This window comes from Rhineura floridana, chromosome 6 (genome assembly GCF_030035675.1).
Source record: "Rhineura floridana isolate rRhiFlo1 chromosome 6, rRhiFlo1.hap2, whole genome shotgun sequence".
NCBI lineage: Eukaryota > Metazoa > Chordata > Lepidosauria > Squamata > Rhineuridae > Rhineura > Rhineura floridana.
In genome coordinates this window covers 109834729-109862474 of record NC_084485.1, presented here as the reverse complement: position 1 = coordinate 109862474, position 27746 = coordinate 109834729, and the positions used below count along the sequence as shown (strand labels likewise).

Here is a 27746-nt window from a genome sequence, read left to right as displayed (position 1 = left end):
AGTCCAGTGCATGCTTCCTGTCTGAGTAAGCCCCATTGAATACATTGGGACTTGCTTCTGAGTAAACATGCATAGGATTGCACTATAAATATATTTACAGGTTGTGTAAATAATAAACATATTTCACGTTCATGCTTATATAAATACTTCTTCATACTATGTACCGATAAGTATCTGATTTCACATTATAGTTGTAAATTATTGTTTCATCTACATTTTAAGTGTGCCCTTCTTCCTTGGGGTGGCCATGGCCTCCCTCAGTTGTTTTCATCCTGAGGAGCAAATTAGGCTAAGGGATGGTGCTTAGTCCATGGTCACACAATAAACTTTGTAGTTGATTTCCATTTTAAAATTTAATGATTTATACGAAGGCAAAGTTTATGAAATAATGCAGATCCACATAATACATTTAAAGCACATCCAACTTGCATTTAAAGCACATGACTTCCCCCAAAGAATCCTGGGAAGTGTAGTTTCCCCTTCACAGTTATAGTTCCCACCACCCTTAACAAACTACAGCTCCATGATTCTGTGGTGGGATTCATGTGCTTCAAATGTATGTTGAATATGCTTTAAATGCATGGTGTCAATCTGCCCTAAAGATACTGTTTTAAACAGGACTGTAGCTCAGTGGTAGGGTACATGTTTTACACGTAAAGGTACAGAATTCCATCTCTGGAAGAGACTATTGCCTAGAATCCTGGAGAGCCAATGCTAGTCCATGTCATCAGTACTGATGAGCTAGATGGTACCAAATGGCCTGACTTGGTATAAGGCAGATTATTTTGTCTAAAAGAGGAAAGAGACCCAAGGGCTACAGTGACTCCAAAATTTATTTATGTATTTTATATACAACACTTATATACTGCTTTATTGTAAAAAAATCCTCAAAGCAGTTTATAGAAAGCATTAAAACAATAAAATTATTGACAAAACAGTTAGACAGGTATTTAAAAACATTCAAAATAACAAAACCAACAATGAATTAAAAACACATGAAAAACATAACAATTTCTATATGCCTGGGTCGGCTTGCCTAAACAAAAGTGTTTTTAGCAGGTGCCAAAATGAGTACAAAGTGCCTGCCTAATGGAAATAGGCAGGGAGTTTCAAATATACTGCCACACTAAAGGATCAATTTCTTACAAGAGCAGAACAAGTACTATGTGGAACCTGTAACATGGAAAACACACCTTGAACTTGACCTGGTAGCAAATCGGCAGCCAGTGCAAATTTCTGAGCAGAAGTATTATGTGCTGACAGGGTCTCATTCATGTCAGTAATCGTGCCACAGCATTCTGCACTAACTGCAGCCCCCGAGTCAGGTTGTGCTGCATGGGGATTTCTGTGACCTTGGCTAACTGCCAGGATTTTTTTTAGTTTTGGTTAGGAACCCTGACTGGTTGTGGGATGCTGAGTTTTCTGTCTTACTCATAGGAATCTTGTTGTGGTTGGTATGGTATTGCATTTAGGAAATCATCACTGTCTTTTTCTTTTTCTATTTGCATTTCACTTACCTCTGATCTCACTCCCTTGCATCCATAGAAGCAACAACAGTGTTTCCATGCGGTCAGCTCAACCCCCTTAAACCGGCTGATGATGCACCTTGTTGTTTGCATGGTGGTTTGTTTCTTGCCCAATAGTGGTCAAAGAGAATTCGCATACTGGGAAGTTGCTGTTGTTCCCAGTCTACTGCCTGCGAAGGTAGACCAAACCATGTGTGTTTTCTCTGTCAGTTATTACTCACTGGAATTGGGTTGGTTGTCAAACTGAATTTATAGCAGCCAACAGAGTAGGCAGGAAAGATTAGAGAATCTTCTTAACTCTTACTCATTTCTCAAACCTCTCTCTGAAGTGAAGGGTCAAATCTGTAAAGAGGTTTGGAACAGCCACATTAAAAGGCAGACAGGGCATTCCAGGCAGGGGGTTGCCTACCTTGCTTTGATATGGATATCATTGCAGAGGATCCCTAGTCAAGCCTTAGCAGCAGCACAATCCTGACAATATCTATTCCAAAGTAAGACCTGTTGAGTTCTATGGGGCTTAGTCCATTAGTAAGTTTGTTTAGAATTGCAGCCTTCAAGGGCATCCATCGTTGGCCTGAGGGCACTTAAACCCTTCTTGTCAGAAGCAAGTAGTCTAGATTAAATGTTCCTTACCCCGGCTCTCTAAGCAGGTGAGAAGGAATGAATCTGCCACTTCAGCTGGGCCTGGAAACACCCTCATTTTGCTAAAATTTCTATCTTAATTTCTAAGCAAATAAATGTTTGTGTTTGAATAGTATGCTCCAAGCAACTGTGGTTGATGCTTTAATGTATCATGCTTAGTGATGACATCACTAGGGCCCACCCCATGACATCACCAGGGCACCACCAGGGCACACCCCCATGACATCACAAAGGCCCGCCCCTGAAATCTCAGGATTTGGGATGCCTCTGACCTGGCAACTCTATATGCAATTAATCCCACCTACACACACAAATCCCTCAGCAAATATCTCACATTTTTGTTCCATAGGCATATTTTCATTTTATTTTATTGCTTCTTTTATTTCTTATATATTCTATTACAATTTGAATGCTATAGAATTCAATACAGCAACATACAATATACAAGAAATAAAAGAAGCACTAAAAATACAATTACAAATCATACAGCATCTAGCACAGTATGTGAGAATTGCTATAACAGGTAGAAAAATCATTGTGGTCCACCGAGACCCTTGGCAATGTTAAAGTGGTCCATGGGGAAAAAAAGTTTGGGAACCCCTGTTTTAGAGCAAAATCTATCCTTTACTTACGATAGATAGATAGATAGATAGATAGATAGATAGATAGATAGATAGATAGATAGATAGATAGATAGATAGATAGATAGATAGATAGATAGATAGATAGATAGATAGATATAACTTCTCTTGGTAATCTGTTCTAGAACTCAAGCTTTCTTCCTTCTACCCGCATTCTCAACATTCAACTATTTTATCTCTCCAAGGTCCACTCTGCCTGTGCACTGTCAATATTCCCTATGGCCATAGGAATTGGCTTATTCAAATATTCACCAAGACCATGACCCAGCCAAAGATAAGCACCTGAAAGTCTGATTGATTTTAGTGGGAGGATTAAGCATATTCTTCAGTACCTTCTATTGAAAAAAGACACTTTTAAAAAGTGTTCCACGTTATGTCGATTGTACTCATCGTTGCATTATTTATTATTTATGTATTTAGCTCTTCAGCCAAAGGGCAGTGCACAAAATGCCATAAAGCCACATACAAAATCAAAAAGCAATAAAACAATTCAAGCTTTAAAATTCAGCCGTTGTTTTAAAATAAAACAGAAATTACACTCTTCCCCTAAACCTCTGTGTTAAGATCATGTATTTTGGATTTCCTTCTAAAAGACTTCATTGAGGGGGACTGCTCTGTTTCCAGAAGAAGGGTGCTCAGGATCTGGAGTACCCCCATGGACGTACTACCATATCCTGCATCAGCATACATCATGCCATGCCCATCGATGAGACCCCAAGAAGGGTCTCCCCTGCAGAACACAGGGCATGCCTAGACACTTAACGAATGTCATGTCTCTTTTGACCCTTTGCCATAACTGAAGTACAATGCCACACATGCCTTACTCAAAAGCAAGTTCCATTGAGTTCAGTGGGATTTATAACTGGTAAGTGTATGGGACTGCAGCCTTAGACAAACAAATAAAAAATAGGCATGTCCTAGTACAGAATCTTCCATTCTCGCCTCTTTTGTTTTCCCCCTCTTCTAGTTGTCCCTCAATATGTCTTCTTCTTCTTGTTCTTAAATATTTTCCAGTACTGTGTCAAGTTAGAGCAAATAACGAAAGCATTTGGGCAGGTGTATTCATCAGGGAGATGATAATGAGAGAAATTAGACAGCAAGACATCCCTTTCATTGTTTGACTGCCAGCTTGTGTGCAATTTCAGGAAATTAATATGGCATACATTTTCATTTTCCGGCTTAAGCTGTTGCATTGTTATCAGCTTAACTCTCTTCTATCCTGACTGGAACAGCACTGAAGCGGCATTTTTTACCCATACGTTAGCCAGAAGACAGAAATCTTTCCCCATTCATGACAGATTGCACATCAGAATTCAAGCTTGTTAATTCTGACATTGATAATAAGGGTGATTGAGGAGAATGATGCCTATGCAGCTGTTCCGAACATCAGACATTTTTGAAGGAGCCATACCTAATATGATATTTTTAAAGTGAGTATATAACTAAAAGAGCAGCAGGAGATGTCTCTCCCTCACCACTACCACCATCCCAGTTTTTCTAAGATTTGACATCAGCATATAGATGGTTTCATCAATTATTGAGCGAGAGCCTGAGAAAGTAGAAAAGGGATGATTTGGGAGCTTCATTTTTGAAGTTTTGAATGTGGAGCTCTCAACAGACTCAGAAGTAGTGTGTCAAAATCTTTGGAATTAACTTTCCCTTTCCTAGGTTGACTCTTGGTAGGAACAGAGAGCCACAAAAGGTCTAATCCTTAAAAAGCTTTGATACCAGACAGTTTTCAGTAGTCATATCAATGGATATGGGGGTGGGGAACAGTCTGTTCCCTCTCCCTTTGAATATGCTTATATTCAGAATAGTTGCTATTTGGATTGTTCAGCTACAGTACAATTTATAATGGATTATTTTGATAGCACTTGCCCCCAACAATTTAACCTTAATTATTTCTATAATGCTCTTCTTTTCATTCTATAATTTTTTTTGTGGCAGCTTTGTATTTTTAATGAAGGTGTAAAGTGTTTTGTTGGACATTACAAAAAGGCGAGTAGGAATGGAGCAAACTAAAATTAGAATACTTTTGCCAATTAAGGTCTGTATAAATGGCATTAATAATATTCATGGAATATATAGAACATCGTAGATAGGCAAAATTTTATAGTTTGCTTCAGTGATAGGAGCAATTAAGATTTGGCTTAATGATACATTTAAATTCATGCATGATTCACTAACAACACAATCCTATATATATCAGACGTTCTGCTGAGTTCCATAGGGCTTACTCCTAAGTGAATATAACATTGCAGACTAAATCAAGCAAAAGCTGGGAATCATCTAATTACATACCAGGCCCATAGGAGCTTTTTCGTACTGTCAAGGGTCTGTTAACATCAGCTCCAGGAAACAAGAGTTTTAGACCCTTCAGAAGCCCACTGTGAATTTTTTGCAAGGCACTTCAAGGATAAAGTTGCTCACATCCATAGCAATCTTGATGTCCCATCCACATCTACTGTAGTCCCCAGTAAGATGTCTGCCACAACATCTTGGGATCAGTTTCAGTTGATGCGACTGGATGATGTGGACAAGGTGCTTGTGATGATGTGACCAGCAACGTGTCCTCTCAACCCCTGCCCTTCTTGGCTTATTAAAGCTTGCTGAGGGGGTATGACCAAGTTGATCCAGGGTGTGATCAACACATGTTTGTGAGTGGGAGTGGTCCCAGCTGCCCTGAAAGAGGCAGTGATCTGACCACTCCTGAAAAAGTCCACCCTGGACCCACTGGTTTGTGACAACTACTGCCCAGCCACAAATAACCCCTTTTTTAGGGAAGGTGATCAAGAAGGTTGTGGCGCAGTACATTTAAGTACTCTTGGATGAAACAGATTATCTTGACCCATTCCAATCTGGGTTCAGGCCTGGTTATGGGACTGAATTGGCTTGGTTGACCAATGATGGATGACCTTTATCTGGAGGAGGATAGGGGGGTGCGACCCTGTTACTCTTACTTGATCTCTCAGTGGCTTTTGATACCATTGACCATAGTATCCTTTTCAGCCAACTTGGTATCGGTGGCACTGTTTTACAGTGGTTCTGATCCTATCTCCAGGGTCATTTTCAGAGAACAGCATTTCAGCCCACTGGCAGTTGTGCTGTGGGGTGCCACAGGGTACCATCTTGTCCCCCATGCTGTTTAACCTCTATATGAAGTCCTTGGGAGAGGTTATCAGGAGATTTGGGACAAGGTGTCAGCAGTATGCTGACGATACCCAACTCTATTTCTCTGTAACATCTGAATCAGGAGAGGCAGTGCAAGTCCTGGATCAGTGCCTGGACTCAGTGGTGGGCTGGATGAGGGCCAATAAACTGAATCCTAGCAAGACAGAAGTGCTGTGTGTTGGTGGTTCTGTAGTTCAGATAATTGGTCAATTGCCTGCTTTGGATGGGGTGGTACTCCCTCTGAACGAGCAGGTTTGTACTATGGGTATGCTCCTGGATCCATCTTTGTTAGTATAGACACAGCTGTGGCTGTTTCTGGACCAGGATAGCCTGACCCAGTTGCCCATGCACTGGTAACCCCCAGGCTGGATGACTGTAATTGTACTCTATGTGGGGCTGTCCTTGAGGTTGGTCCAGAAGCTGCAGTTTGTGTAAAATGCAGTGACATGACTGCTCAATGGGGCAGAGTATTGCCAACATGTTACCCCGCTGCTGAAAGAATTGCACTAGATGCCCATTAGCTACCACGCCAAGTTCAAGATTCTGGTTTTGGTGTATAAAGCTCTATACAGCTTGGGACCAGGATACCTGAACGATCGTCTTACCCATTATACACCCAGTTGATCATTGAACTCTGCAGGTGAGGGCCTCCTGCAAATACCATCTTATCAGGAGGCCTGTTCCACACAACATAGGAAGTAGACTTTTAGTGTTATGGCACCAACACTTTGGAATTCCCTCCCTTTAACTATTAGACAGGCGCCATCTCTGTTATCTTCTTGGCACCTACTGAAGACCTTCCTCTTTCAACAAGCCTTTTAAGTAGAGACCTTATCCCAGTCTGCATCTGTGTTGGAATTGCTTTTTAAGATGTTTTTAAAGTTTTTTTAAAGATGTTTTCTTTTAATATGTTTTTAAAGATGCTTTGTTTTAATGTGTTTTAAAGTATTTTGTTTTTAAGATGTTTTAGAGTGTTTTTAATGTTTTTGTTTGCCACCTTGGACTCTTTCCGTTAGGAAGAGCAGGGTATAAATTTAATAAATGAATAAACATTAAACAAACAAACAAATAGGGGTAGCCCAACCAGCTCCTGTAGGTTCCTAAGCTAGTCATTTCAGAATTGCTCCCTACATCTCCAGTTGGAAACATGCGGCCCAGAGTGGCATTTCTGAAATCATAGGGACTGCACAGGGAAAAACAACAGGAGGCACACAGCATCTTATAAGAACAAGCACTCTGCCTTCTTACCATGAGAAGAAAAAACCAATATATGATTAATTGATTAGATGGATTCCATTGGGACTATGACTCCAAGTCAACACAGAACTGTTGCATATGCATTAACAGGTTTTGTGTATTTTAAAACCCTTAGCACTCAATTAAAAATTGTGGTTGATTACGCTAAATCTAGAATTATTTTACATAATATCAAACACTAATATATGTACTCCACAAGACAACATCAGGGCATTCTTCTGTTCTGTGAAAAACATCTTGAAGAGGGTTTACCTATAATCTTAATGACTAGCATTTTAACTGTAGGACAAGTGCAGTCTTTCTTCTGGGTAGCCACACATTATGTGCAATGCACAGAACAATGATGTAATTTTTCTTTCTTTTTTTTAGAAAAGCAACTTCAGTGCAGTCAATTGAAAGTGAAAAAGAGGTATGCTGTGGGGAAATGCTTAATTCTTTTTCCACCAACCACTCTTCTACCCCAAGGCTGCTGTCCCCTCAAGAAGTTGTTTTCCTCCCTTATGAGGTTTAAAAATGTATGTTGTAAACATGCATTTGAAACCATATAGGGAGAAAAGCTATTTGGTGAGGCAATTTAGGAGGGAGACAAATGGGCAGCAGAGAAAGGGTTACCCTGCTCCTACTTTTTGTGTTCTCAATCATTCCTCTCCAAAGTTGCTTTTCTAAAAAGAAATAAAAATCAACTTAAGGGTTTAACATGCATGTTTGTGCACGGCACGTTAACTATATGTTTAGCTGCAGAAAAACAGAATGCACTTTAGCTACCACTGAGCTGAACCCCCCAACATTCACAGGCCATTTCCCCACCCCCAGCCATTTTGGGTAGGGACTTAAGACTTACCCATTTTGAAAGGAGGCACTGAGGATTTCCCAGTTTCTTTCCCTTACCCAAACAAGCCTTTGCCACTGGTCCAAGCAATGACAGTGCTTCAGTTAGTAGCTTTGTAGTGTTGAAATGTCCTAAAGAATAGCCCAATGGGAATTACATGATATAGCTTAGCTTCATTCCAAGGTGCTTTACTGGTGGAAGAAGATGAGTGTCCCAATGGACACTGACGGCACCTATCTTTCCCCCCAACAATTGCCCTAAGAACAATGTTACATCATGACATAGCATCATACCCATTGGGTCATCCTGAGGACATTGTGGCACCACGGGACTGCTCATTGCTGTTTCACCAATGCTTAAAAGAAAGAAACTGGAAAACCCTGCTACTAGAATGGCAAATACTTCTCTTTCACAGAAAGTTTTGCTACACATTAGTGCGCTTCTGCTGAGTTTTAAGTAATTAAAAGCAGAATAAGTCTTACATTCTGTCCTAGTTCCAGTCACATCTTTGCTTCTGTTTAAGTGTGCAGTTATTAATTTGTTTCAGGGTAATTATGCCCCATTCTAAAGACAGGTTAAAAAAACCATTTTCTATCACAAATATTCACAGCTATTCAGCAGACTGAAGGGGAAGACAAAGGAGATCAAAGAGAAAGGCCGAAAAACATTAGTAATTATACCCTTCATGTCCCCACCAGTTTAATGAATGCCAGAGACTGCAGTAGATTAACAGTAACTTTTTGTTGTCTCATTGTGACTGCACAACAGCCCTCTCTTTGTGACTGCACAACAGCCCTACCCAACTCACTAATGCAGCACTTCCCTGTGCTTCAGTCCTAGTTCTAGTTTAACTTTCCATGCCATACTATGTAAGGCATTGCCTATCTATTCAGGACCACATTTTAGCATGCTGCTTACTCCACTGCCTACCAGTAGGAATGGGGGAGAATTTGATGCACTTCACATTTATGGATGAACCTATCCACTTTGCATTTTCTAAAACAATATGTGAACTGAAACACAGCCTTCCTTTGAAAGTCACACTTCTGTGAATGTTTCAGTACATTTATTCAGATGCATCTGCTAGGGTGAAATGTGCACAAAATGTATATATTCTTGAAAATAGTGTACAAAAAGGCATTATATAACAAAAAAATGCTTTCCAAAGATGTGTGTATTAGGCAAAATTGCATACAAAGATGTGCATATAAGGAGAAATTTGCACTAAAATGCTGCTGAATTTTCATGAGGACTTTCTTTTTTTTAAAAGAAAAAAAGGCAAACTGATGTGGAAATGTGGAGAACTGAACTTACAAGCAGAAAAACAAGAAACTGAGAGAAACCAAAACTGACAGATTCCATCCTGCCTGCCTGTCAGCAAGACAGTGTATTGTGCCTGTTCCATCATCCAGCTGACTTTTCTTTTCCCTCTTTCTTCTCACAGAGGTTCCCATAATCAAATTCTGCCTTACTCTCCTTAATGCCACCCTTTACTGAACAATTGCAGTCACTGGATGCAATTCCTCTCTTCACACCAGCTTAACATGATCTGCCCTCCTAACACCATCAAGTCACTTATAACCTCTTATGAATAGGCAGGAGAAATGTCTCCTCTTTGAAGCTGGGGTGACAAAATACATAAAATATTCTTTTAAAAAACTATCAAAAATTGCTTTGGAAAACTACTAGATATCCACAGCCATTCTTTGGATAATTCCACAACAAAGGCTACGGCTGGGCAAATCAAAATTCAGCTCTTCTTCCTGTATGCTGACATAAGGCAAGAAACACATTCAAAGCCAGATGTTTAAGCAATCTGCAAACAGAAGATGAAATAACTTGTGTTTCTCAAATGTGTGCTCAATATGGAGCTGTCTAGATGTCTTTATAACTCAGTCATGGATCCTAATGCAAAATCTAACACACTAGGATATGTGGTTTTGTAATTCTCTCTGGAGGAACTTAGAATTACAATGATTCATACTTGCTGTTCTTTCCATCTGTAAAAAGGCACAATAGTGTTAGTACATTGGTGGGTTTCTTTGTATACTGTAGTGTTCAATAGCTTCTCATTTAAATTTTACTTTTTTGTTGTTTACACAGAAAGCTGTAGAATCAAATATTGCTAAGAATATAAACAAGCTGTGGGCAGCTAAGCCTTGGCAAATACCTTTGGGATCAAGCAGTTTGCAATGGTTTAAGAAAGAAATACAAATTCCTACCCCACAGCAGGCTTGGCTGTAACTGGGGACCACAAGAATGATACAATATCCTTCATAAATGGAAATAATCCAGATTCAAGTTCTCAAAATTTGAGAATCTAGATTCAGCCTAGTTAATGTTCCTGTAATGTTACCAGTTCACCTCTCTCTAGGAAGGCTAGCACAAAGAAACTATGCTGCAGACGACCAAATTATTTCTGCATTCCCTCAAGAGCCCAGAAGCCTTTTGTTTCTGAGTCTCCATCCAGAAAACTTTCTTGCAGTTGGAAACTGTAAATGGCTTTCCTTGCTGTTTGAGACTACCCCTGCCTCAAAAACTCTCATTGACTCTCATGGGTCATCTGTGTAAGACCAGCTTTTTGTCTTGTTTCTCCCAAAGAGATTATACTACCATAGAATTATAGAACAGTAGAGTTGGAAGGGGCCTGTTAGGCCATTGAGTCCAACCCCTGTTCGATGCAGGAATCCAAGTTACTTACTTGTTGAGCTACTAATCATACTTTGCTATTCCTGCCCTCCCTCTTTCTTTATAATGACATAACCCTTCTCTCTTTTTACCTTTATCATCTTTTTTTTATCATATGATGGATTCATATCATCCTTTTTTGCAAGATTGTTTTGTTTTCTTTTGTTCCATTTTGGAGAATGCAGAGGAGAGTTTGCACTTGATTTTGAGACCTACATGTATTCCAAGTCACCTAACCATTAAAAGATGATGGATTCACAAGACCCTTTTCCCCAACTTAATATGTTTGGAGAGGGGGGCTGGACTGCATTTTGGAGCATATGATAGAGAATTTTGCCACCTAAACACACAAAAAACCCACCTTTAATTCTAAATTTCATAGTAACCAGTTTAAATTTTACATTCATATTACAGCTGAGGAAAAAGCAATAACTACTCTTAGTGGTGATGTGAGAATTCACATCTTATAGATTTCAGTGTCCTGCATAGTGGCTCTTTTTACACTACCCCTGTTTAGGCATTTTGTAACCACATATATTGATGTTGTATTTGCAGGAAAGCAAGTTCAACATCCAACTTACATGTGCTTGTGAGGGAAATAAGGAGGCAAAACACAAAGGTTGGATGACCTGGGCCATATTTATTAATATAACAAATCTGCAGAAGAGAATCATGGTGCAGGGTACTAACTGCACATAGCAAACTGGACAAGTGAACCCTGTCAAGGCAAGAAGTAGCATTTCATCCACCCCTTCCCCTAAGCCCCACCTTTTCAGGTGAGTAAGGAGGCCTTCCTCCTTCACCCCCTCCCAGGACCCCCTGACTTTGACCAGCAGGTCCCACAGCCTTGAAGGCAAGTCTTGGGACTTCACCTTTCAAGGCACCTAACAGTGCTCACCAGACCTTAACTAACTGATAACTCCCTGCACCCATCTGCCATTGTGGCCATTAACTTATTTAAAAGGTTAATCACCTAAAGACACCTACCACAAAACCAGCAGAGAGTAGGTGAAAAAAACACCAGCATGTCCAATCATCTGACAGGCAAAAAAAATCCTACTTCACCTGGCTATGTCCAGAAGGGTGGCCTATAAATATAAATTTTCCAATGTATGAATAAATGTACATAGATCAGGGATGAAACTAAATTCCAAAAGAGCTAGTGTAATGGGACATAGAAATGACTCTAGGACACCATTGACCATGCTGTTGTACATCTACCATTTGTAATTGAATGTGCTCTTGAGGAATTTCCATTTATTTCAATGGGACTAGAGATGTGTACTTGAAAGAGATTAGCCTGTGCCTCATGGATGAACCTCCCACTGTTAACATCATCCCATTATTAACAGCACCCAAAACTGATTACTTGCAGAACTCAAACAGCACCGTGGTATACCCCGGAGCTGAGAGTGATGAAGCAAGAGAGAAGCAGGCTAGAGTGCAGGTGGAGGCGAACTCCTGATGGATGCAGTCATTCTTTGGTGAGTGCCTCCACTAAGGCGTATGTAAAAGTGGTTAGGGCGGCAAAAAAGTCTTACTTTGCTGCCACCATTAGATCATCTCTTTGCCGCCCAGCGGAGCTTTTTAGGGTGGTACGTGGGCTCTTACATTCTGCCCCTCATGATACTAAAGAAACATCAGAAGCCCGCTGCAACGAATTTGCGGAGCACTTCCAAGACAAGATTGCTTGCATCCGTCGGGACTTAGACTCTGATGTTATTACAGATGATTCCACTGGAGTGTCCAGAGCGTGGTCTTGTCCTTCATTGTTGGATGAATTTCAGTTGGTGCAGCTTGAGGAAGTGGACAAGGTGCTTGGAATGGTGCGGGCGACCACGTCCGCCCTGGATCCTTGCCCATCTTGGCTGGTGAAGGCCGGCAGGGCTGTAACCACCGGCTGGGCCAAAGAGGTGATAAATGCCTCCTTGAGAGAGGGAATAGTCCCTGGTAGTCTCAAGGAGGCAGTAGTGAGACCTCTTTTGAAGAAACCTTCTTTGGACCCAGATGTTCTGAACAACTACAGGCCGGTGGCGAATGTCCCTTTTTTGGGCAAGGTCTTGGAACGGGTGGTCGCCAGCCAGCTCCAGGCACTTTTGGATGAAACCGATTATCTGGATCCGTTTCAATCCGGTTTTAGGGCCGGTTTTGGCACTGAAACAGCCTTGGTCGCCCTGTATGATGACCTTTGTCGGGAGAGGGACAGGGGGAGTGTAACTCTGTTGATTCTCCTTGATCTCTCAGCGGCGTTTGATACCATCGACCATGGTATCCTTCTGGGGAGGCTCGCGGAGTTGGGAGTTGGGGGCACTGCTTGGCAGTGGCTCCGCTCCTACTTAGCGGATCGTCGCCAGAAGGTAGTGCTTGGGGAACACTGCTCGACACTCTGGACTCTCCATTGTGGAGTCCCTCAGGGGTCGGTCTTGTCCCCCATGCTTTTTAACATCTACATGCAGCCTCTGGGTGCGGTCATCAGGAGTTTTGGAGTGCGTTGCCATCAGTACGCTGATGACATGCAACTCTACTTCTCCTTTTCACCTTCTTCAGGTGAGGCTGTTGATGTGCTGAACCGTTGCCTGACCGCGATAATGGACTGGATGAGAGCTAATAAACTGAAACTCAATCCAGACAAGACTGAGACACTGTTGGTGAGCTCTTTACCTGCCCAGATGGTGGATGTTCAGCCTGTTCTAGATGGGGTTACACTCCCCTTGAAGGAACAGGTTCGTAGTTTGGGTGTCCTTTTTGACCCTTCCTTGTCGCTTGAGGCTCAAGTGGCCTCGGTGGCACGGAATGCGTTTTACCATCTTCGCTTAGTAGCCCAACTACGCCCCTATATGGACAGTGACGATCTCGCCTCTGTTGTTCACGCTCTGGTAACTTCTAGATTGGACTACTGTAATGCGCTCTACGTAGGGCTGCCCTTGAAGACCGTTCGGAAACTTCAGCTAGTGCAAAATGCGGCAGCCAGGTTGTTGACGGGGACCCATTGGTCCGTGCATATAACACCTGTCCTGGCCCGTTTGCACTGGCTACCTATTCATTTCCAAGCCAGATTCAAGGTGCTGGTTTTGACCTATAAAGCCTTACACGGTGTGGGACCGCAATATCTGATGGAATGCCTCTCCCGCTATGAACCTACCCGTTCACTTCATTCAGTATCTAAGGCCCTCCTCCGGGTGCCAACCCATCAGGATGCCCAGAGGATTGTTATTAGATCCAGGGCCTTTTATGTGGTGGCCCCCGAACTATGGAACAGCTTACCAGAGGAGATACGCCTGGCGCCTACGGTACTTTCTTTTAGGCGCCAGGTTAAGACCTGGTTATACTCCCAGGCATTTTAACGTTCATGTTTTATATTTAATGTTTTTATTCTACTTTGTTGTGATTTTATATGTTTTATTGTAACTTTGTATTTTAACTCTGCTGTTCACCGCCCAGAGAGCTATTCGCTATGGGCGGTCTATAAATAAAATAAAATAAATAAATAAATAAATAAATAAATAAGCTGTATCACCTCACCTCATGAAAAAGCCACCTCTGCAGATAATAAATACCAGTAACTATTACTGTTAAATAGTCATAATCCTAATTAGCAGATAATGAATCCAATAGTAGATTCTGCTAGTAGATTTCAAAAGATTAGAAAATCACACCATTGGGACCATAGTCATGTGGGTGGCTTTGGGGTGAAAGCTACATTCTTTTGTGTAAGAGAAACCATGTATTTGTTTATTTAATTGTACAGGAAAGTCCAAGGCTTTTCCTTTGTCAAACAATAGGAATTAGAGTTGGCTCTTGTCCAGCTTTATCTTGTTTTTATTAGTGTTCTTGGTGTATTTAAAACTCAGAGAATGATAGTTTCCAACTTTATTTCTCCCTCTGGTACACTGCAACTTCTCACCCACTTACAGCAGATGGTGTAAGACCACAAACTAAAAACAGGTGGGGAGGGGACCCACCTTTCTAATAATATGCAATGATTATTCAAGGCTGTTAGTTAAAGACTTAAGAACTTTCCAAAGACATCTATAAATTTCATACCAGCTTGGAAATGTTGTGATTTTTTTAGACTTTGATAAATAGGGTATCCTAAGGACTCAGTGAGGCACAAGATATGACAAGTGTATGCCACAAGCAAAATGACTGTTACGATACTGTCTCCAATTCCAAAGAGCTCGCATCTGTGTTAAAGAAATGTATCTTGAGAAAGGACTTAAAAGGGCAGATGAAAGCTTTCAAAACAGAGGGAAGCAGTTTGATTCATGCAAAGGAAGCAGCATGGCAAGAGACATAAAGAGAGAGATGGGACACGGAAATAAAGGGGGAAGATAAAGGGTGTAGCCAAATGGAGACAAAAACCTAAGTAAGTGCTAGGATGGGTCACACATTGGCTGGATCCAGTGGCGCCCTTCTATCCATGGAAGGAGTTATTCCATTAATAGAAGGAATTTTGCAATACAATGGATGCTCCTCCTCATGAAGTGGGAGGCATTTTTTCTGATTCTCCCTTCCTCTATAAACCACCCACAACACATTTCACACTGTTCTGGAAGAGCCTAAAGCTCAGACACAGACTGGGGCTGGGAATGCAAGGGGTCGCAGAATAAATAGGGAATCGGTGAAATTTACATCCTCCCTTCCATGAGTGGGAAGCTAGAATGCCCACTCCATGTACAGAACTTCACTCTGGATTCTGGAATCAACCAATTATTAGGGTAGAGAGACAAGAAATTGAAATTAAATTCCTAGTTTGCCACTTAGATGCAGAGCGTGGAAAATTCATTTTTAATGGAACTAATTCTAGTTCAGGTTCAACATGTCCAAAAGGGAATTAATTCCAGTTCACTCCCATTCTTTTACAAAACAACTTAATTTGGTTCACATTCAGTTCGCAGTTCAATTCAAGTTCATCCAAATGATCCCTGGCTATTTTTTTCATCATCTAGTTTGTTACAAACTGTCTGTGCTGAAGTATAAAATATACTTAAGACGACTAAGAAAACATCAAAAATACACACACAGTGGAATATGAATCGTTTATTTTTCCCAACAATTGTGATCTTTAACCTTAAAGGCCCAAAGAGTCTAAAGCATAAAAAACACATTTAAGATAATGAACTTTAAGATGAACTATACATTGGTCAAAGATGTATCCCAAAATGAACTTAATTCACATTCAGTTCACCCAGAAATTATGGGGACTACTTTTAGGTGTAGTTCAGAGATTTTTGAACTAATTAGTTAAACTTTGTTAAGCCAAACTTCATTCCAAGTACTGCTTAGATGTCAAGCAGGATGAAAGCATATCTTAAAACAGTTTGACGAGAGGAAACTGGATGATTTGGCTGATGCCACTTATTTAAGATATCTAGTCTCCTAAAACATCCCTCAAGTATCACCCCTTTGTGTTCTGGTTACATTTTCCCCTACTTGTAATAAGAGCATTCCAAATAAACTTATGCCATCTAGAAGCAAAGTGAATTATGTAAATATATATCACACAAAGTAAGCCTACGTATAATTATCATAAAGGTCAAATTAATAGTATAATTAATTTTGCAAAGTGCTGGTTTCAGAAGTATTATATAGGTCAGAATTTTAAATATTAGTACGAACAGCAGCTTTCCTCCAAAGGCAAATAACAACTTCAGGGGATTTTTGTTGGGACTGCAGCATGCATGGGACAGGGCTATCTGCCACAGTCCTGATCTCCCCCACATCTTTTGTTGTTGTTAAGTATGTTAGCAAGCATGCATTTGACACATTTGATATGTGCAGAAGCTTGCTGGTTTAGGCTTCTCTTCCTCTATGCCTCCTTCCCTCAGGATACCCAAGTCTTTTGAGAAAGTGGGGGAGAGGTTGCCCTGTCTGGACCTTCTCAGGTTGTTGCTGGAGCTGGTTTCTGCAGGAGCTGATGATTCCTTCATTGGCTATAGTTTTTCCTAACCATAAGAGATTTTGAACTGTTGTGTGATAGGACTACTTTACCCCGTTCAGGTGTTATGCCTGCATAGTAAGCATCAAACCATCTGGGCCATGGGGTCACACACACACTGGCCCTGCTCCCAGCATCCTTGCTCCCACCTGCTCAGTCCCAGACCTTCCCATGTTGAGCATGAAAGGTCTGAAAGGAGATTCTACCCACATTCACTACAATAAGGAACCCTGATAAAGTAGGTTCCTAGTTGTGTGGAAGCTTTTACTTCTTTTCAACCAGACACTCTTGGATGAGACGAATTATCTGGATCCATTTCAGTTGGGTTTCAAGCCTGGTTTTGGCACAGAAACAGCCTTGGTTGCCCTGTATGATGACCTCTGTTGGGAGAGAGACAGGGGGAGTGTGACTCTGTTGATTCTCCCTGATCTCTCAGTGGCTTTCGATACCATTAACCATGGTATCCTTCTGGGAAGACTGGCTGAGTTGGGAGTGGGAGTGGCGGTGGTTCCGCTCCTATTTGGAGTTGACTCCAGAAGGTGGTACTTGGGGAACATTGCTCGGCACCCTGGACTCTCCAGTATGGGGCTCCCCGGGGGTCAGTTCTGTCCCCCATGCTGTTCAACATCTACATGAAACCATTGGGTGATGTCATCCGGAGCTGTGGAGTGCGTTGCCATCAGTATGCTGATGACATGCAGCTCTATTTCTTCTTTTCATCTTCTTCAGGTGAGGCTGTCAATGTGCTGTACCAGTGCCTGGCTGCGACAATGGACTGGATGAGGGCTAATAAACTGAGGCTCAATCCAGACAAGACTGAGATGTGGCTAGTGGGTGGTTCTTCTGACAGGAAGGTGGATGTCCAACCTGTTCTGAATGGGGTGGCACTCCCCCTGAAGGAGCAGGTTCATAGCTCAACATCCAAGGCCCTCTTCCGGGTGCCTACTCCAAGGGCAGCTTGGAGGCTGGCAACAAGAGAGAAGGCCTTCTCAGTGGTGGCCCCCAAACTATGGAATGATCTGTTTGATGAGGTACACCTGGTGCCAACATCTTTTTGGCACCAGGTCAAGACTTTCCTCTTCTCCCAGGCATTTTAGCATGTGTTTTTAAATTGCTTTTTAAAAATGTGTTTTTAAATTTGTATATTTGTTTTTAATGTTTTTAATTGTTGTAAACCTCCCAGAGAGTTTCGGTTATGGGGTGGTATACAAATCCGACAGACAGACAGACAGACAGATACATAGATACATAGATAAACACAGGTAGAAGTCCCCGTCATAGCTTTCTTGGTCAACAAAGAAAGGTCTGCAGCAGAGGGAGTTGGACTACACACTCAGGGGTGTCGGGTTGGGACTGGCGTTCATGGCCCTATGCCACCTATATGTAATGAGATTTCATATTCCGGTATAAGGCCTGATAGAGCTTATGTGTTTCTAAAATGACAACCCTTTGTACCATGTAATCAAACCCAGACTGTGATTACAACAAATCATTTCTTGATTGTCTAAAGACAATCTTGTCCAGACACAATCTAAACACAAAAATCTCTCATCAAGTAAGTCTTCTTCCACTGGGCCTTCAAATATGGTTTTAAATATATTTTGCTTTTGTGGCATGTGGAATATATATGAGGAAACAAGTGGATATTTCATTAATTCTATTCAGTCAGCAGTTGAAAATCTACAAGAACCAAGTAACACAATTACATCAAGAATTCACAAAAAGTAATGAGACAAGAAAACACTGTAGACAACTTTTATGGTCAATGGTAGGGCTTTGTTCATTGGACAAAGGATAATCCTATTAGTTCCAAAGCTCTTGCTACTCATGGAAGTCTTTGGAGAGACTTTTTGGGATAAAAATAAGCAAAAAATTCTATACTTGATAAAAAATATTGTTATGCAATGAAAAGTATTATGAGTAGCATGTATACTATACAGCTAATCTACAATGTATGCAAAAATGTGTACATTGCACTTTATTGTTATTGTTAATGTTATGTTTTTTATGGAACAAATTATGAATAAAATGTGTTTTTTTAAGTGGCTCACTCATTATATATATTTTTTATATTCCTGAAAATTCTCAAGTTCTCAGCTCAGCCTTTCATTGTGCCGGGTGAATTTATTTTTCTGAAGGAGCAATTCCATGTATACAGGGGAGGGGGCGGAATGGGATCATAGCCACTTATGACCAATGATCTCACCCTGTATGTGGATGAAGGTGTGAAAGAATCTGTGTATGTACAAACACTAGTTGTGTAGGCTTTGTCTGTGCAGTCACGGACCTTTGAATAAGCAAACAAGCAAACAAAGTCTGCATACACACCATTTACATTCTGTAGGCTCTTTCACTTTTTCACATGACAAAAAGAAATGGGGAGGAGGGTCTGTACATGCTAGAGATTATAATAGGACTATAATAGGGCTGGATGAGAGTTACTCAGGAGGTGATTCTTCATCTTGAGAGAGTATTATACATATGCAAGTTTCTGTATTTTCATTTGTGGAACTCTGCAAGTTATGAAGGTGTTGAGGTGCTCCTTTGGGTATTGTGCAAGTTTTATAAAACACCAAAGCCTACTTCAGAAGCTGTCTTCTGGCAAACTGTCCAAACAATGTGCTGCTGTTATTGATAGAGGTGCAGGTAGACTCCGGGATATAAAGACTTTTTTTAAAATTACTATACTGGTATACTATTGCTCATGAATATTTTTTTGTGAATAACTGGTGCTTGTGAATAACCAATCAGACGCTATCAGTTGCTTCAAATCCAAGCATAACTTTATTGAGCAAACCTCACAGGTCCCTAGCCTAGTTTGCAATTCCTTATTTTTTTCTAGTGATCACTTCATGTGAGAGTGCTGCTGTCCCTTAAAGTGAATAGCACATGTTCCAGAAGATACCTTCATGTAGGATATTATATTTCATGAAGTTGGATATTAAATATGCTGGGTTTTTTTAAAAAATAAACAAATGTTGGCAAAATGTCAGTGAAGTTCATAGCTGCAGAGCTCAGATACATGTTTGGTGGCTCACAATGTTCACTTCAAAGATGTTGTCTGCATTTCCAGTCTAGAATTATTTTGGCTTAATTAAAAAGCCAAGCCAGAGGAGTCCCTGGTTTACCACCTTCCCACCCACTCCTCAACACAATTCTCCCTTCCCTTTAAATTCTACCTACTGGCCTGTGCTGCCAACAATAGCATCACCAGAAGTAAGGGAAATCCAGCTATAGTGAGAGGGGAGGATAATCTCTCCTCGCCTTTTCCAGAACCTGGTACATTACATTGCAGTGAACCAGGAGAAAAGGCACTAGTGGCTTTGTGGAAATGTATTTTATCCAAGAGTCCTGTTATGTTTCTACATAGTGCACCAGGCACCAGAAGATGTTAATCTCTTCATTAGTAGCACTTGCTACTTGTTATGTTGCTACTGCTGCCACCACCAGCCCAGCAAGTATTTAGGGTTTAATGGAAAATGGGAAGGGAGATTGGGGGGTTTTGGGATCAGAGGGCTCAACGTTTAAGAGAAAGAAGGCTTGGGGTTTCCTCTTTGTCTTACAAAGAAACCAAGCTATTGCTTAATTTTGTGGAAATAGCTCAGCTTATTTCCAAGACAGAGCCAGCACAAGGCACATCACTGGTCAGTAGTTTCACTTGTCATATCATCTCTCACATGGATGACTATCTTGCAGGATATTGTTATTTGTTCTGTCTATGCCACCGTTCCATATTTTGCTGGCTATTACCTCTTCTTAGTTAGTGAAAAAAATGTAAAGTTAATACCAAATCCACAGTATGTTACCCCTTTTACCAAAATTACTTCTGAAATTCATTATGAAATCCTCACAAATATTTCTCTTGTATCTTTTACACTCCAATATTTCAGCCTTCTCATAATGTTACTAGAGTTATTTTGCAGGCAATCGTATGCTTGTGATCAAAATATTTTCTTGTGAAATATCTGTATCATTTCAATTTGAGGGAAATACCTATATGAGAATATATCTTTCATGTATACATTCATGGGGGGAAATTCGGATCCGGAACCTAAAGAAATTTACCAATAAATTCAATAAACATTTGCAGACGGCTGTTTATTATATGCTTGAAAGGATATAGAGTTACAATCCTTTGTAGTACTCTTTGTTGTTTAATAGAAAGGGATCAGAGTGGCTCTTTTCTTTCAACAGTACAAAAACTGTTTAATTTGTTTGCTCTAAATATAAAATACTGCCATAATTCCAATGTTCCTCTTGTTAAATTTAATATGTATATTTATATATTTCCAGGTTAATTTGATTGCTTTTGGTGTCATTATATATAAAGTATTTCGACAAACAGCCATGTTGAAGCCAGAAGTCAGCTGCTATGAAAATATAAGGTAACTGTCAGCTTTGACTCAATTTTTTAACATCAGTTGATTGGAAAATAGCTATCCACTGATGTAATTCTATATTAGCATCACTTCTGAAGGAAAATGTACTTCACGTTGTATTAAGGCATTTGTCTTGCTGACAAAGGCCCACAGCTACAATCCTCAACCTATTTACCTATAAGTGAGCCCCACTGAACTCAATGGGAATGACATATATAGACATGTAAGATATTGCATTTTCAGTCTTGCACTGCTTTTCTATTATAGCCACCAATATAAATAAAACTGAGACTAATGACTTGCATTTAGTAAGCCCATTTAGAAATATAATCATTCCTGGTGTTGCTTGACTACACCTCCCACCATACCTGACAATTAGCTATACTGGCTGGGGCTGATGGGAGTAAGAGTCAAACAACATCTGGATGGCCACAAATTAGCTATCCCTGCTTTGGGGGTTTTTTAAACAAAAAGTTTATGGGTGCTATTCCACTAAATAGTTCTGCTACAGCAAGGACTTTTAGCTGTGCAGAAGAATTTCCCCACCCTCTCCTCTCACTGTGTGACCCCTAAATCTGTTCCAGGTGTTTCTCCAAAACTCCAGAACAGATTCACGAGGGGGGGTGCACAGGGGATGTATGGGGAAGGGAGAGGGCAGGGAAGTTCCATTGCACAGCTAAAAGTTTTATTTTTATTTTATTTTTTTATTTCATTTCATTTATAAACCGCCCGTAGCTAATAGCTCTCTGGGCAGTGTACAAGGTTAAAATACAGTATTACAATAAAATCAATAACAAATAGCAGCAAGATTTTAAAACTAGAACATGAAACATGAAACATGAAACGTTAACATTAAACATTAAAATGCCTGGGAGCATAGCCAGGTCTTAACCTGGCACCTAAAAGAAAGTACCGTAGGCGCCAGGCGTATCTCCTCTGGTAAGCTGTTCCACAATTCGGGGGCCACTACAGAAAAGGCCCTGGATCTAGTAATAATCCTCCGGGCATCTTGATGATTTGGTACCCGGAGGAGGGCCTTAGATACTGAACGAAGTGGATGGGTAGGTTCATAGCGGGAGAGGCGTTCCACAAGGTATTGCGGTCCCACACCATGTAAGGCTTTATAGGTCAAAACCAACACCTTGAATCTGGCTCGGAAACAAATAGGTAGCCAGTGCAAGCGGGCCAGGACAGGTGTTATATGAGCGGACCGATTGGTCCTCGTCACCAACCTGGCTGCCGCGTTTTGCACTAGCTGAAGTTTCCGAACTGTCTTCAAGGGCAGCCCTACGTAGAGCGCATTACAGTAATCCAATCTAGAAGTTACCAGAGCGTGAACAACTGAGGCGAGATCATCACTGTCCAGATAGGGGCGTAGTTGGGCTACTAAGCGAAGATGGTAAAACGCGTTCCGTGCCACCGAGGCTACTTGAGCCTCAAGCGACAAGGAAGGATCAAAAAGGACACCCAAACTCCGAACCTGTTCCTTCAAGGGGAGTGTAACCCCATCTAGAACAGGATGAGCATCCACCATCTGGGCAGAGAGACAGCTCACCAACAGTGTCTCAGTCTTGTCTGGATTGAGTTTCAGTTTATTAGCTCTCATCCAGTCCATTATCGCGGTCAGGCAACGGTTCAGCACATCAACAGCCTCACCTGAAGAAGGTGAAAAGGAGAAGTAGAGTTGCGTGTCATCAGCGTACTGATGGCAATGCACTCCAAAACTCCTGATGACCGCACCCAGAGGCTGCATGTAGATGTTAAAAAGCATGGGGGACAGAACCAATCCCTGAGGGACTCCACAATGGAGAGTCCAGGGAATCGAGCAATGTTCCCCAAGCACTACCTTCAGGCGACGATCCGCTAAGTAGGAGCAGAGCCACTGCCAAGCAGTGCCCCCAACTCCCAACTCCGCGAGCCTCCCCAGAAGGATACCATGGTCGATGGTATCAAACGCCGCTGAGAGATCAAGGAGAACCAACAGGGTCACACTCCCCCTGTCCCTCTCCCGACAAAGGTCATCATACAGGGCGACCAAGGCTGTTTCAGTGCCAAAACCGGACCTAAAACAGGATTGAAATGGATCCAGATAATCGGTTTCATCCAAAAGCGCCTGGAGCTGACCAGTGACCACCCGTTCCAAGACCTTGCCCAAAAAAGGGACATTCGCCACCGGCCTGTAGTTGTTCAGAACATCTGGGTCCAAAGAAGGTTTCTTTAAAAGAGGTCTTATTACTGCCTCCTTGAGACTACCAGGGACTACTCCCTCTCTCAAGGAGGCATTTATCACCTCTTTGGCCCAGCCAGTGGTTACAGCCCTGCCAGCCTTCACCAGCCAAGATGGGGAAGGGTCCAGAGCAGACATGGTCGCCCGCACCATTCCAAGCACCTTGTCCACTTCCTCGAGCTGCACCAACTGAAATTCATCCAATAATACAGGACAAGGCCGTGTTCTGGAAACTTCAATGGATTCATCTGTCATAATGTCAGAGTCTAAGTCCCGACGGATGCATATAATCTTATCCCGGAAGTGCTCTGCAAATTCGTTGCAGCGGGCTTCCAATGTTTCCTTAGTCTCATGAGGGCCAGAATGTAAAAGCCCTCGTACCACCTTAAAAAGCTCCGCTGGGCGGCAAAGAGATGATCTAATGGTGGCAGCAAAATAAGATTTTTTTGCCGCCCTAACTGCTTTTACGTACAACTTAGTGGAAGCACTTACCAAAGAATGATTACATCCGTCAGGAGTTCGCCTCCACCTGCACTCTAGCCTCCTTCTCTCTTGCTTCATCACTCTCAGCTCTGGGGTATACCACGGAGCTGTATGGGTTCTGCACCGAAGGGGGAGTGCGGGAGTGATCATGTCAATGGCCCGGGTCATCTCCGTATTCCACAGGTCGACCAGGGCCTCGACAGGCGCGCCAGTGCTATCAGCCGGAAAAACTCCCAGAGCCCTCTGGAAAACTACAGGATCCATGAGCCTCCGGGAGCGGACCAACTTAATAGGTCCCCCACCTCTGCAGAGGGATAGGGCTGTCGTGAGCCTAAAACTCAGCAAGCGGTGATCTGTCCATGACAATGGAGTAGATGAAAAATACCCCACCCTCAGATCACCATCTCCATGATCAGTGGCGAAGATCAGATCAAGAGTATGTCCTGATACATGCGTCGGGCCAGTAACAATTTGAGACAGCCCCATGGTTGTCATGGAGGCCATGAAGTCCTGAGCCGCCCCGAACAAGACAGTCTCGGCATGAATGTTGAAATCCCCCAGTACCACAAGTCTGGGGGACCTCAACAATACCTCCGAGACTATCTCCGTCAGCTCAGCTAGGGAAGCCGTTGGGCAGCAAGGTGGGCGGTACACCAACAGTATTCCCAATCTGTCTCCTTGGCCCAGCACAATATGAAGACATTCCAGACCAGTCGCCGTCTGGACAGGGTGCTTGGTGAGAGAGAAAAAACTCCGATAGACCACAGCAGCCCCACCTCCCCGGCCCTCAGATCTACCACAGTGCTGCACCGAATACCCAGGTGGGCAAAGCTGGGAAAGCACAACTCCTCCCTGTTCACCCACCCAGGTCTCGGTAATGCACGCAAGATCGGCGCCCTTCTCCACAATCAAATCGTGGATAAGGGGGGTTTTATTAGCAACCGACCTGGCATTTAAAAGCAGCACCTGGAGATCCGAGAGCTGGCTGACAGTACAACCAACAATCCTGTGGGTATGAGGAGAACCGGAACAAGGCACAGACACAACTTGTCTGGGACGAGTTCCCCTTACCTTACCTAGCAGACCTGATTGGTTGGATATCGTCATATTAAAATGCTGACGTGGAAATATTGATGGGTTGATAAGATTTGGGGGGCTCTAATTCTACATTTTTAAGATTCTGGTTCTTAAAAGCTGTGCTTCAAGTAAAAATAAAACCTTTATTCTGGACAACAAATGCCATATATTGTGAAGTAACCAAACTAACAGTGCAATCCTATGCATGTTTACTCAGAAGTAAGTCCTACTGAGTTCAGGCGGCCCTCCTCTCAGGTAAGCATGTATAGGATTGCAGTCAGGAGTACCATTTGTTTCAATAAGGAGGAGCTACGCTTGTGCTTAACTCTCCCACTGAATTCAGTGGGGCCAAAAATACTTGGGCTGTATCTTGCCTTTGCTTTCTGGATGATACACTCTGTTTCTGGAGAAGACAGAAATGGGGGGTGGGGTCAATAATCATGTTCTTTCATTTATTCTTCTCTCAGGGTTTTTTTAATTATTATATTGTGTGCTGCTATAATTTCCCCATCAATTCATTTTCTTTAAAACTGATTTATAGAGACCTTGAAAACCATTTGTGCTGGGAAAGCTGGAGTATGTGCTACAGGGACCATTGAAAACAACTTACTGTTTTTGTTGCTTAGAAACACTCCTGCAGTTTCAACTCACTGCACTAGATTTATAGTTAGGATTTAGCATTTGTTTGATTGATCACTTTTCTCCCATTCCTCGCCCTATCAGCTTCATGCAGTGCGCTGCCTCTAATGAAGTCAAAAAATTATTTATTTTTGAGGAAGTAGCACCAAAACAGAGAAAAAGGTGGGGGGGGAGGAGAGGCTTTCTGATGAGAAGGAAGTCCAGCAACTGCTGGACTGAAAATGAAAAAGGAAAACTAATCAGGGAGCTCATTTGCCAGACAACATGGTGTAATTTGTCAGAGTCTACGAGCATGGCTGGGTGTATTTATTATATTACAGACTGTGAACGAAAAGAGTTGGGGGGAGAAATCACAAGCAATTGATTTGTATGCTATTAGGACATCACTAGTCTGACCCCACAACAATTTAAAGTTCCCTTGCATTGTAAAAGCAAAACTCTTTTTTAATATAAAGGGAGAGTCTGGTTTTACAGCCAGCACTATCTCCGAGGCTGAAACTGAGGAACAGCCAAAAGATCCCTTTGATGTCATGCACATGTGCTGACCTAAGAGCATACTACACATTTTTTTCCAAGGTTTCTTTGGGGGTATACTTCATAACAGACATATGCTTTACCTTGGGGAATTACACTAACAGTAGATTTAAAATCAAATCATATGGCTCTGCAATACACCAGAGAAAACAGATTTGAAGATTAAGACAGCCAGTGTTTTAAAAACCATCCAGTTTTTACCCTTTCTTGAGTGCTTTTTGTTATGAGAACAAGAAAAATATCATTCTGGTAATAGCACTGCAGCACACCCTAAAGTACGAACCATGTAACTGCAATGTAGCTGTCAGGGATTCTTTAACTGCACAAATTACTTCCTGCATTTGCTGGAGCTCTTATAAAGAGGAGAGGGAGAGAGAGAATGCTAACTCTACTCCGTCTGTCTAGATCTTGTGCTCGAGGGGCTCTTTCTCTCCTCTTTCTCCTTGGGGCTACCTGGATCTTTGGCGTGCTCCATGTCATCCAGGGATCAGTGGTCACAGCATACCTTTTTACAATCTTCAATGCATTTCAAGGATTGTTCATCTTCATCTTTCTTTGTGTTTTATCACGAAAAGTAAGTATTCTCTTCTGCTTAGAAATACTCTGGGATATGCACACATATCACAACCATCCCTACCAACAACAAAAAGCCCTCCTTTTTTTACATCCCTCTGAAAAAGCTTTTTATTCACTTCCCCCCCCCTCCTTTAACCTCAAAGGTTGCTCTCACATAGGAGCATGCAGTGGTCAGGCCAATTAAAAATATGCATCCTTGGGAAAACTCACCAACCTTCTACCAGTGCAATTCCTGAGATGGTCAAAACGGACCAACTCAGCTGAGTCAACCTCCCTTTAAACATAATACCTCCAACCTATGTGACTGTGGGCAGGTTTGCACAGATCCCTTGTGTGACAATGCTAAGGGGCAGTGAGTGAATGAGCAAAAAATCTTGTACATATTCAAGAATGGCTTCCATATAGACCAGGATTGGGAAAGTGGACCGGGCCAGTGGATCAGACTCTGAACTCTCTCACTACCTGTGCGCTGCTTTGACAGGCCGTTTGGCTCACCCTCCTGTCAATCATTTGATATCACCAGGAAGTCAGATGATATAACTTCAAAGCAAAGAATCGAGAGCAACTCTAAGTGCGCTCCTGACTCTTCTGTTCATCCTTTGCAGGCACAGCTTGAGGCTACCATGAAATGTGTATTTGTATGTATTTTGATACTTTTTTGAGCCAAGAACTATATCACAACATTTGCAGCAGTGCTAATTCCAATGGAAAATTACATTGTGATCCGCGTATTAGTCCTGGAGATGCAAATTAGGTTTGTTCACTTAAAAATATAGACCAAAGTACAATTCTCCTCTATCCGTATATTAAGTGCAATTCAGCACTTCATGCAAGTACAGTTTTACACAGCAATTGCTGCTACTGGAAAAGGAGAGTGATTGGGATCAGGACCATGGTGATTGAGGTGGCATGGTTAATTTTTTCCTCTCCTGCTATGTTCCAAGCAAAGGAAGAGTCTGTGGCCTCTCACAACCACAATTTGCTTTAGGAAGGACTCTCCTATTGGCAAATTGTAGCCATGGGGCACAGGGTGAGGAGAAGGCTGACTTTTGTATGAAGTGCAGCTTGGGATGGAAAGGTTAAGCCCCCCTCCCTGCCTGCTACCATCCCTCCCTATGGCAGCAGTTGTTGTTTAAAAG

The 27746-nt window shown here is 41.9% G+C and overlaps 1 protein-coding gene across 3 annotated transcripts in view; it reads left to right on the top strand.

Annotated features, from left to right (window-relative positions):
* ADGRL4 (adhesion G protein-coupled receptor L4) overlaps window positions 1–27746 on the top strand; it is a 152377-nt gene that overhangs the window by 122683 nt on the left and 1948 nt on the right. For 2 of the 3 annotated variants that reach the window (XM_061633462.1, XM_061633461.1), the window contains exons 14-15: window positions 20986–21077; window positions 26437–26605. In XM_061633462.1, the coding sequence (XP_061489446.1) occupies window positions 20986–21077; window positions 26437–26605 (261 nt within the window). The remainder of the gene's footprint in view (window positions 1–20985; window positions 21078–26436; window positions 26606–27746) is intronic. The other variant, XM_061633464.1, reaches the window with a different exon arrangement.